The 12,301-nt window shown below is 43.1% G+C and overlaps 1 protein-coding gene across 1 annotated transcript in view; it reads left to right on the top strand.

Annotated features, from left to right (window-relative positions):
• Positions 1-12,301, top strand: part of MEGF10 (multiple EGF-like-domains 10) — a 168,622-nt gene that overhangs the window by 135,296 nt on the left and 21,025 nt on the right. Inside the window, exons 15-17 of the mRNA XM_005875838.2 lie at positions 8,645-8,791; positions 9,954-10,088; positions 10,612-10,740. Of these exons, the coding sequence (XP_005875900.1) occupies positions 8,645-8,791; positions 9,954-10,088; positions 10,612-10,740 (411 nt within the window). The remainder of the gene's footprint in view (positions 1-8,644; positions 8,792-9,953; positions 10,089-10,611; positions 10,741-12,301) is intronic.

Below are 12,301 nucleotides of genomic sequence, written 5' to 3'. Positions count from 1 at the left end.
TTCTTTGGCTTCTGACGGGTAAACTGAAAAGAACCGTCATGTACTTGATTTCTAGTGTCTGAGAGCTACCGTGGGAAACAGACCATGGCTGGTGTAATGGACTCTATTTTCTATTAATAGGAGCCACCCACAGACACAAGGACTCCATGGCCCTCTAGTTCCTCCTTGACTTGCAAAAGCTAAGATTACCCAGACTTCACAATATGTCATTCCACCTTCTCATAGTTTCTGTTTGGCTCTCAGTTACTAAATGTTAAAACTACATTATTTCAGGGATTAAAGCAGATTTTTGTGACTTCAACAGGCTTCTTGAAGCTCTCAACTGGAATGACCAGCACTAAGTTCTCAATGACCACAGTGAAACGAAGGAGCATTTTTAACCCCCAGCAAATTCAAAAATTCCCTTACAGAGAGGCCATATCTTTTGTTTTGGGCAAAACTCCACCCAGTCTACTCTTGCCTTATGAATATAGAGGAAATGTGAGGTGTTCACTGCTCAAGTATTCACCTGCTTTGATGATTTAGAACCAGCCTGTGAAAGGCATACCCTCGCGTACATGAGCAAATCAGGAGCGAGGGTTTGGCCTGAAGCCAACTCAGAAAATGTGTTCGTTGCATTCCACAGTCTGGGTCATGGGGTAAGACAAATTATCCCATCTGGCCTTAGACCTCTGGGCTCCTGTGGGAATGCAGTGGCTTTGTCACACAACGTAATCTGTAATCCTCTGTCCGTCTGTGACTGGCCTGCTTCTCCGAAGGGAGGAAGCTCTATCACTTGTCGCCCACCATTCCTTTGCTTCATGGTCCCAGTGACTTGTTTATCCGGGACTTCTGTGTGGGCATCAGGTCTGCAAGTATCGAAGGCTGCTGTGAAATGTATTTTAGAGAGGTCATCCCCACACTCACAGAACACACACGGAATAAGCAAGTGTATGTCGAGGAAAGAGAGTTCCTGAAGTTCCAGACAGTACCCTACACTTGGACCAAGAATTGGCTTTTTATTTTTTTTTTCCTAAAAGAAAAGTGAAAGAAGTGTAGCCTCTGTTATTTACATGGAACATCATTACATTGCAAACATTGGATGGGCTCCTGGCTTTTCATCGCAAACTTGTTTTGAGTAAGTCCTTTTAAAGGACCTTTTCCAACACAAAGGAAGGTCTGCTGTCCATTCAAGCACCAGTTTCAGGGTTAAATCAATAGCATCGGCCCAGGGAAGCAGGTGCTTCTTTTCCTCTCCTCCCGTTGCTACAGGTGAAGTGTTGAGACCTGCCGGGCAGGGTAGCAGTGGATGGGATGACAGTGAGGCTTTTGTGAAGGAATCAGTGAAATCTAACACGGGGACTTGCGCTCATCTCCTGACCAAGTCAGCAAGACGGCCTAGAGACACCAACAGGGCTCAGCCACTGGCTGCAGGAGAGGCTGCCAGGCCTCTGAGTTTGGAGCTAGAGATAGGGGTTAGAAGAATTGTACCCCAAATTACCAAGAAATGGATACACCTAAATTGAGGAAGTCATGTGCTAACCAGATATGCCAAGGAATTCAGCTTGCTTTCTTACCAGGGGGCTCACCCACCACTCCTCATCACTTCACCCTCTTTTCTAATGTTTGACTGTCTTTTTATCTTAAAGGAACCAGAACTCTTATTTATTTCTACTATAATTGATAGTCCTATTTTACAGTCATAAAAAAGTATTCATAGTGTACTACCATATAGATTAACCAAAATATGCATGCACTTCTATTATATGTGGTCATTTAAAACCTTAATTTATTGACATTTTTAGCCAGTAGACTACCTTATCAAAAAGGGGAAGATTGCAGTAAAAAAGGAAAAAAAGGGGAGGGGAGAAATGAAACACCTTTTCCTCATTTTGAAAAGCCAGTCTCATTTTATAGCCGTGTGTGTGATAGCTGTGTCTTTCTACTCTTGTTCTTGAAGGGGAGCATTTCTGTGACAGAAGCTGTATAACCAGTTGCAAAAGGCTATAGGACGCGTTCATACCAGAAAAAAAGTAACATGCTAAACGGATAGGAAAGAGATTAGGATGCCAAATAGCCCCTAGGAGTCATGTGAAAGAGAAAGGGACCAGCAGGGCATGGTATGATGGAAAGAAGGGGAAGAAGAGGAGGTAGAGAGGTGGGGCGCTCATCCAAGCCCTGCCAGGAAGGGGGACATTGGGCGGAGGAAACCTGGAGGCAAGTTCATGAGATATTGTGGCTTCTCTACTCTGCTCATCAAGCAGAACTAGGCTTGCAGGCGTCCCAGCCCCTCTCAGAAGGGCACTGCCCTTTCCAAGCTTCCCCAAACACAGCAAGTGTGACCAGCTGAGTAAGTGAACGGCTCCTTCAGGTACTCGTCTGTCCTAAACTGACCTCTCATGCAGCTGAGAGATGTCTGAATTGTTATAATAAGGGGAGGTCTACCTTTCCTTGGCCAGTGACATGTAAGTGCAAACTCAAATGCAAATGAACTTTAATGAACGTGCATGCACCCAATCAGCCACAAGTGCAAATGACACGCTATCTGACTCTTTATGGTTTTGAAGGGTGCAGAGGAGAGTGTGTATGCAGGAACACCAGTCTGTCTATCTACATGTCTTAGGGGGAGGGAGTCATGTAAAGGCAGAATGTGGGGTCTCTGAAGGGAGGGTGGATGGAGGCACTCGCCTTCCCAAAAGAAAGGCTGCAGAAAAAGCCCAAGTTCCCTGATCTCCCAACCTGCCTCGCAGTCTGTTCTCCGCTTTTATCTGAGTCCAACCTAAGGCAGGCCATGCTTTCTGGTGTTTATGTCTTATAGCTGCAAATGCACACATCTCTGATTTATAGGACTTACCAGTATGTTTTTTTTCAAAGCAGATTATTTTTTAATGGATCTTTACAATTCGCAGTATCCAAATAATCTTGACAAATTTAATAACCAGTCATTGAGTGTTCCCACAGTGCTTAGGTGCTGGGAACATGGAGATAAGTAGCACCAGCTCCTGGCCTGCTCCGTTCTCTCGGGCAAACACTGCGTGGGCAGAGGAGGGCACGCCAGTGAATAACCTCTTACACTACAGTGTGCCGTCACTTCACTGGCCAGAGGGTTACAAAAGCAGAGAAGTGCTATGACTAAATACTGTAGTCCCTTTCTCCTATAACCACCAAGCCCAATTATTATTAACACATCTCTCTCTTGGCTCTAATATATGTTTAACAGCTTATTGCTCAGGAACAAGACATCAAATTGAAATCATTTCATTCATTCACTTATGCCCCAAAATTTCAATACTGGCATAAAGAATATAAACAATTAAGCAAGACAAGGAGTTTGGGGGTTATCTCGGAGAGGGGGAAATAACGACATCCCAGATGATTCATTCATTTGCCGCATTCATGGAATCACGAATGCCTGGTGAATGCTGATTTCCCATTGAGGCTGCTGGCCTAGGCATCAGGCATTAAAGGCACGGACATTTCTTTAGAGCTGCTTAGCTGAAGTTTATCGCGATCATTCAGCCATTGCCTAGCAACTTGTGAAGGCCATGAAAGAGCTCTTTGTCCCCAGGCCTGGCAAAAACAGTCCCTCTCACATCTCCTTATCAGCGTTAGAACATTTATCAGGAAAAAAGGCTTCCATTGAGCCAGAGATTCCTGCACATTTAAAGATACCCCCGAGTTTAGGAAGTTGTTTCCTGACGTAGCTCATATGAGAGCTTTTATCTGTACTTTGGGAAACATTCCACAGAATTTCCTCAAGGTGTCCCATAATTCTTCTATTGCTTTATAATCTGGGCCAAGCATTAAAAAACACAGACCTGAGCTCATGAAAGTTTATCCTCTCCAAAAGAAGCAAGGCAGACACTTCCACCCCCTTTGCAGGGAAGGGTCACCATGTGAGGTGCACAAAATGTGACTATGCCGGGCTTCCCGGCTTCACCCCACTTCTCATCACTTCTTGGGGGAAGGAAAGAATGACATGGTTGCTCCATCCAGTTGGAAAATGGTCCTGAATATCACACTGAAAAGGGACAGGGCTTATGCATTCATTCAGCAAATATTTGACACCTCGCATGTGCTAGGCACTGTAGCGAACAGAACCAGGCGCCGTCTCTCCTTCGTGGAGCTGCCAGAACTCATCAGTGACCCTGGGTGAGTGTGGGGAGGGGGCTACAGCCTTCATCTGCATCCTCTCCTACATTTCTCTGGAATTCATCTTCCCCTGCATCCCAACTACCATTAATTTAGTTTAAGACCTTGTCGTTTTTATCTTTTTTTTTTAACCTGGAAAATCCCAAACGGCCACCTGATAGGTCTTCCTTCTCCCAGGCTCATCTTCAAAACAGCTTCTGCCCTCCTACAAACACACGTTTAATTATGCACATCTCCTGCTGAATTATCCATTTGGTCCCTGTTAGCCCTCTTACCAAACTAAAGGGGTTTGTTCTCCCGTGTGCCTCAGAGCCCAATCAAATGCAAACAGGACTTTGCAGCAAAGAAAATAAAGGTTTATTATTTAAAGAAATGGTGTCAAACTGAAACCATTGCTCTAAGACCTAGTTCCCCGAGGCTTCCAGGGGATGCTTGTATAAGGGACAGTCATTAATCATGGCAGAGGTAGGGTCGTGGTCAGCGCTAGGATAGGGGTCGCTGACCATTGCCTCTGGTCCTGATGTCAGCCATGGTGTCGCTCTGTCTGGTTTCACACCGGTGTGGTTGGTGGGGCCATCCTGCTTTTCTAGGTCTGGACCTGAAACACAACTGAGGCCTAGATGTTATCTTCAGTTGGACTAAAACTTTCTCTCTGTGGTCAACAGACTGGAGGCTTTGTTCCTAAGATTAGTTGATGGGGTCAGAACCTCATTGTCCTGAGGGCTTTATGATTAAGGGAGTGGTCGTGCAAGTCAGGGTGCTGGATGAGGCCAGTTTGAGTCAAAAGGAAAGAAAGGAGAAAAGATCATATAAAGAACTGAAGTTTCTGTGTGGTTACAGCACCAGGAGGAAGCTCACACACTACAGTGCGGCATTCTTGGCTCTTCTACATGACCATGCCTGGCTGCCCTGAGGACTCTCCCACTCTCAGCCCCATTTCTCCTGTCCCCAACATGCCATTCCGGAAGGAGAAGACACACACTTCTTTGGGCTTCTGAGCCTTGCATCCAACTTTTCTTTATCTTGGAACTCTCCTCTGCCTTCATAAGCTACCTGCTCCAACCGCGATCCCCTAGCAGGGTTGGGTGTGCCTGTTCTGGGCCCATTCTCACTCTAGAGTTAGAGGTCTTTCTCAGAGAACCTCTCACCAGCAAGCCAGCAGCTGTCAGACCCCATGAATGTTTACTGAGTTGAATTTTCTCTTCTGTCTTTGACAAACAAGGAAATAAAACAATGTCTTATAGGACTCTAGCAAAGTTGGCAAAGACTAGGATGAGGTCAGTGGAAATAATTCATGAATAAAATACACACACACACACATACACACACACACACACACAGCCAAAAAAAATGGTTAAAGCAAACTTACAGTTTCCTATCCTGGAAAAAGTTTCATGCTATGCCTGGCAGAGAGGTCATATCAGTAGCACTTACCCTGGTATCCCCTCTGTAAGTCTCATTGCCTGAAATTTCACATTTAGAGATTTATTTCTTAGGCTCTTAACATGTATATTTCTTAAAATATCAGTATTCTCTAGAAAAGGTAACACCTTAGCAATAATAAATGTATCTTATCCTTTCCTGACTATAAGATGGAGGGAAAGATACAAGAGGCCTGAAGGGGAGGAATAGCAATAGGAGAAAATATCAGAAAAAGAAGACAGCTTCAGACTTTTCCCTGATTGAGATATACTGTATATTTGTCTTCAAACAGGTTAGGCATTAATATCTGCAAAGTGATGACTCACTTTTACTAATGATAGAGAGAGAAAAAACATTGAATTCTTAGGGGGAGTTGGTAATAGAATTGTTATAAGTTACTTTAAAGGAAAGACTTCATTGCGGTCATGAAAGTTATTTAAAAGTAAGCTTGGTTCTGTTGAAATTTGTGTATAGTGTGTATATGATTGGAGACAGAGATTTGATCGATGATTTCTAGAATTCCCTGAGATGGTCTGGAAATGAAATGATGGGTAAATCATGTGAAATGAGCTTATCTTTGCAATGGATCTCCTTGCTGTATCGAGGGCCTTGTTGTGTATATGAAAATTACCTCGATAAAGTTGATTATGACTGATGGTTGTGCTAATCAGCTGAACAAACCTGTTAGGGAAGAGGAATAAATATGAAATAAAAGATCACTTATTCACATTTATCAACCTGCCCATGAGTCATTTATCTTAAGGGCTCTGATTGAGAATGTGCTAAGTCATATGTAAATCATGATCATCTATAATGGCAAAAGTCAACATAGACTTTTGGATATAAATTGCACTCCATTCCATCTTAACTGCATTGATTAATGTGAAGGAGAGATTGGCAAGCATCTGATAAACTATATCACTATAAATAGCTAAATCTCCTATTTCCCCACGTTCCCACTCCACCAAAAAAAAAAATGCCAAAAATCAGGATGAATTTTCAGGATGATTTTGAGGTTGACAAAGTAATTACTCAGCTTTGACTTCTCCAGAATCCCAACTGGGGTTTGCCTGAGTGGCTCCCGATTAAAATGGCCAGGGTGTCAGAATCTCCATGAAGCAGGCGTCCCTAATTCAGCGGCTGATACACGGGAGTCCGGTTCACGGTCAGAGCTCAGGAACTGAACTTGAACAGAGTGAAGCCTTAGCAGATTACTCTCCTTGGCACTTCCTTCAGATGCACAAAGAAAAGTTTAGGTTTGCAGCCCCCTTGAAAGTGATTTCCTCCTCTGTGCATTTGATGCTTCTGCCTTGTATAGAGATGAGTCACAGCACCAGACAAGATTCTATGGCCGGTGAATCACATTGGGAATGTGGAGTTTGCAATTTCATTTCAGCTTTTCAAAACAGATTTGATTTTTTTAAAAAATCATATATTTGTGAACTCCAGAAAAAATCACAGTAGGCCAAAATTCCGCATCTTATGCTATGGAGAACCCTTAGACCCTAATCAACTTATACCAGGACTAATCTCCTTTCCCCAGCCAGCAGTCCAGCTAAAATAATAGTCTATTGTTGCTTCAAGCCAGACACAGTGAGGTCTGTGTGCTTTCATGCCTACTCTATCATGTGGGAGACTTTCTGAAGGAAAAATCAGTCAAAAGTGAAAAATGTGCTTCAGCAGAAATGGCTGTGTCCCAATTAGCAGCGTTCACGTTCTGGTTTGGGACTGCGTCTGTTTTAAGGTTTGGACCACGGTAACTTTTCTCCTAATCAATTGAGAAGCAAAACCTGCAATACCAACATTGCCTTCTCAGCTTCCTTGGTGCTGGGGGGTGTGGGTGCTCTGTAATCCCTGAGTGTGTGCGTGCTTGTCCGTATTGTGTTTTCTCTTGGTTGAAGGCCAGCCGTCACCAGTTCTCTACTAATTACAACTCATTCTCATTGCCTGTCAGGGCGAAGAGCATTTGAGTTGTGAAGAATTCAGACATACAAGAATGGAGCCCCTGTCTTATTTCAAATACAAACTTACAAAGGACACTTCCATTTGATTCCAATAAAACCAGGGTTTATATTTTATATTTGCAACTTGGGTTTTTCTTTATGTTCCCTCTAGGCATTTTGTTCATTCATGACTGACTCTAAAGTTTCAGTATTTCCAGAGTGCGAGTTAAACACCTACATAGTTTCATAAGAATCGTTAACTTAGACAACAGCTATAAATAACATCGATTGTGATATCCCACCTATAGCTGCTCAAAGTCAGATTAAATTTTTAAAGTGGAATTTGGTGGCACAGATTTCTGTGCTGTGTAGTGTAGCATCAACATAGTTTAAGATTGTGTGGGTTTTTTTGTGTGTGTTAATTCTCACCTGAGGATTTTTTTTATTGATTTTTTTAGAGTGGAAGGGAGGGAGAGAGGTAATTAATGTGTGTCTCTCACATTGATTGGTTGCCTCCCCACATGTGCCCGACCAGGGGCAGGGATCCAGCTTGCATCCAAGGTAGGTGCCCTTGACCATAATCAAACCCAGAACCCTTCAGTCTGAGGGCCAACGCTCTATCCACTGAGCCAAACCAGCCAGGGCTAAGATTGTGTTTATTTGATTGCTCCGAGGAATGGGTTTTCTTTATGTAAAACAATATAACCACCTTTTATTTCTCATCTTTTTACACTTTGTCTATTTCTCTGTAAAAATAAAGAATGGAGGGGGAGGGAGGAAATCACTCAGAGCTAAATGATGCAATTGTTTTGATAAATGTTGCCTTTAATAGAGCCTTGGGCTTCCCTTTGTTCTCTCCTCCTGAAGAGAAAAGTCAGTATAACCAAGGTGTTTTATTCCTTCCCTTTATGACTGTAGGAAGCAGTCCTGGGATTATTTTAACCTTAGGATGATACATGATCACGCAGTATATGATGGCATATTGATGTGTATAAGTGGATTTTAAACCTTATGCCATCTCCACTCGCTGTTTGCTGGAATAACTCAGCTTTGATACCAAGACCTTGGTCCTTGTGCCTGACTCAGCCTCCCAGAGGCACCCGCCTGCCCTGCCTCTCACTCAGCCCTGCCCGTGTGTGTTGTTCCAGGTGTCCACTGTGACAGCGTGTGTGCGGAGGGACGCTGGGGTCCCAACTGCTCCCTGCCCTGCTACTGTAAAAACGGGGCTTCGTGCTCCCCGGACGACGGCATCTGCGAGTGCGCGCCAGGGTTCCGAGGCACCACTTGCCAGAGAAGTAAGTGTTCCCTTAGGCGGCAGTCTGTCCTCCTCGGGGCACCGAGTGAGGGTTATTATCTCTGTCCTCCTCTCAGCGAGTAGGGACATCTGTGGCAGTTGAAGGCAGAAGGAAGTGTAATGGGCACCCTGTCCTTTGCAGAGCCGGCCTTCATAGCACATCCCGGCTTTTATTCCTTCCAATCTTCCAGGACTGACCTAACAGATGGGGCTTTCGCCATTTTTTCCCCAGTAATGATTTCATTGCCTCATTGGCATCACCATCGGGATATGTTTCTTGATCCTGCCTTAAATCTTGCAAATGGTGTTCCAGAAATCCATTGACCTGTAAATATTTTATTAGGCAATTTGGCATTGGCCTTATTTCAATTACTAGAAGTCAACATCAGCCAAACCTTGCGGCAAATCATGCATCCTGCTAGTAGTCTGAAAGTTAGTACTATGGGGGACATAGAATTGCCGAGTTTAAAATGGGGGCTGTTGATATTGGTCAGTTGAAAACTTAAGTTAGGAAATGACCCATAAGATTTTACTAAATCTTCTTGTAAATGTTATCAAGAAAGGAATATAGGACTAACTATAAGGTACATTATTCTAATTTTTAAATTACTTTGTTTTATTGAGAGCTCTATGCAGTTGTCCTACATTTAAATCCCAAATAATGTCTTGGGAAGAACCTAATTATGTAGTGTTTTGCTTATTCACTTTTCAGCCACAATCATTAAGCTGGACCATGTAGAGGAGGAACCATCTTTTAATTCTGACTATAGATCTATTTATTGCCAGTCATGACTAAGTGAAGGGTCAACACATGGCTTGAGAGTATTTATTTTGGCCTTCTTAGAATTTAGAATTTTATTTCCTTCTTTCATTTATTTATTATAGCCTTTAGCTCTATGCCAAACCTCAAGCTAATTGGAACCATAAATGGGAAAATAAAGGGGACGAAGTCATTTGCCTGTCCTCGGGCAATTCAGAATTTAGTGTCTTTTTTTCATTATGAAAGAATACCCTGTTTCTTTGGTGGTTGTTATTTTATACTTGGAAAATTCTCAGTATCATTAAAAAAATGTTTTACTCAAAACTTGAACTAGATCTCGATGTGGAATAGGAAAGAAAACTATTTCAGGAAAGATAACTGCCGATTTCCATTCTTGTTTCAGTCTGTTCCCCTGGTTTCTATGGGCATCGCTGTAGCCAGACGTGCCCGCAGTGCGTGCACAGCAGTGGGCCCTGCCACCACATCACCGGCCTGTGTGACTGCTTGCCTGGCTTCACAGGAGCCCTCTGCAATGAAGGTAAGGCGCAGTTTGGGAGAGACACCTGGTGATGAGCAAGCCCCGTGTGGTTTGTCCTCAGGCTCCCAGGGACCTGTCTGCAGCTACTAGCTCTCGATGCCTCCAGGGGGCTGTGTTTGCAGCTTCTGCAAATATGACTTTGAGCTTTGAAAGAGTTGACTTGCCACTCCAGCAAAACCTCTTTATTCTCTGAGCGGTGCTACACTTCAGCTTTAATTGCAAACAGCCTCCCATGAAAAAATCAATCTGAGGAAGGATTTTGCCTTCTTGAGCGAAAAGTTATGAAATCATATTTCTAGACATGTGCTGGTGTCTCCTGGTTCATGATGCCTTAATGAGGGCGTGTGGCTTAATGTGTTTGTAAAAACAAGCCCATTCAGGATGAAGGATGATGTTAGGTGGAGGCAGCTACTAAATGGGCAACTGGGCGGAGGACCTTTAAAGCTCCCTCCTGTGCCAAGAGCCCAGGGTTTTTGTGAGATGAGACGTAATGATGAGTTACTGACCTATAACTTGTTCACAGTGTGTCCCAGTGGCAGATTTGGGAAAAACTGTGCAGGAATTTGTACCTGCACCAACAATGGGACCTGCAACCCCATTGACAGATCTTGTCAATGTTACCCGGGATGGATCGGCAGTGACTGCTCTCAGCGTAAGTCTCGTCTGAGAAGAACTGATCAACCATTTTTATTTGTTTGTTTTCAAACTCTTTAGGGTTGAAGTATGAGTGGTTATCTAATCAAGCAAACTATATGAATAATAATAAGATATTATTTTAAAGTTTAAATGACGTTGTTTTTGCCATTAAGAGCTCCGTGCAATGGTCCTATATTTAAATCTAAATAATGTCTTGAAAGGAACCTAAATAAATAGCATTTTTTGCTTATTTACTTTTCAGTGATTCTTCATCTGTAAAATGGGAGTCATGCAATCAGAAAATCTGTGCTAAGATTCACTCCAGATCTCAAGTGGGAGATATTATTTTTCTCTTGCTCTTAGGGGAAAAACATGTGGGGGACTTTTTTATGGGAGACTTTCTTCATTTTTAAAAATTACTTCAGATTTATTTATTGTCTTTTGGGCCATATTTCCTACTGGATAGCCATATAGAAATTATAGGCGGTCCTCCTTTGAAGGAGTTATGTTCTTTAAGCGTTGGTATGAATAAAAACATTGTTTGACTGGGCTTTTTGGTAAATCAAATCATTTTACCCCATCACCTTACATTGCAATTTCACAGATACTTTATCTGAGGTTCTGATGGCCCTTCAATGAGCAGTGACCCCTAAGATTTAGTTTTGTGGGGTTTTTTTAATATATTTTATTGATTTTTTACAGAGAGGAGGCGAGAGGGATAGAGAGTTAGAAACATCGATGAGAGAGAAACATCGATCAGCTGCCTCTTGCACGCCCCCTACTGGGGATGTGCCCGCAACCAAGATACATGCCCTTGACCTGAATCGAACCTGGGACCCTTGAGTCCACAGGCTGATGCTCTATCCGCTGAGCCAAACCGGTTAGGGCTAGTTTTGTTTTTTCAACTCTAAGAGTTCAAAAATCTATTTTAGATTGAATCTAAGATAACTGAAGATTTAGTTTTATTATTATCTGCTCTTTCTAAGTAAGAGGTTTTACAAGTAAACCAATTCTTACATACAACGGGGCACCATAACATTTAAAACAAGCCTCTTGTGACATCTCTGGAACAGGCTGACAAGTGCCAGCTTCTGAGATCAAAGACAAAAATTACATGCCTCTCTCAAGGCACATCATTTTTCTATCTGATCTCTGCTCAGCAGCCTCTCCTCAGAGAGTCCCTCCTTAAAGAAGCAGCTCCGTCATTCCCATCCCATTAACCTGTTTAATTTTTTTCATAGTTCTTATCACCGCTGGTTTGGGGTTGGCTGGTTGGTTAGCCTGCCTTCCCTACTAAAAGAAGCTTCTGGAGGATAGCCTTTCTCATTCTCTGCTATCACCTTCGTTCCCCAAACAGTGCTGGGCACAGAGGTGCTCAGTGTACATGATAAATAATGAAATCTGTGACCTTGAGGTGATTCCCGCTCTGCTCTGCAGTCTGTGAATGAATTCCTGTCAGTGGTGCTGGTTGCTGTCACAGTCAGCATTGCCATCTGGGTCTTATGTGTGGAGCAGCGTGCTTCCTCAGTCCTGGTGCACACTGCTAACCTCTCATGTGCAAGGAGCTGTGTGGAGCG

This window comes from Myotis brandtii, unplaced genomic scaffold, assembly GCF_000412655.1.
Source record: "Myotis brandtii unplaced genomic scaffold, ASM41265v1 scaffold470, whole genome shotgun sequence".
In the NCBI taxonomy this organism is placed as follows: domain Eukaryota; kingdom Metazoa; phylum Chordata; class Mammalia; order Chiroptera; family Vespertilionidae; genus Myotis; species Myotis brandtii.
This window is presented reverse-complemented; position numbering and strand designations above follow the sequence as displayed.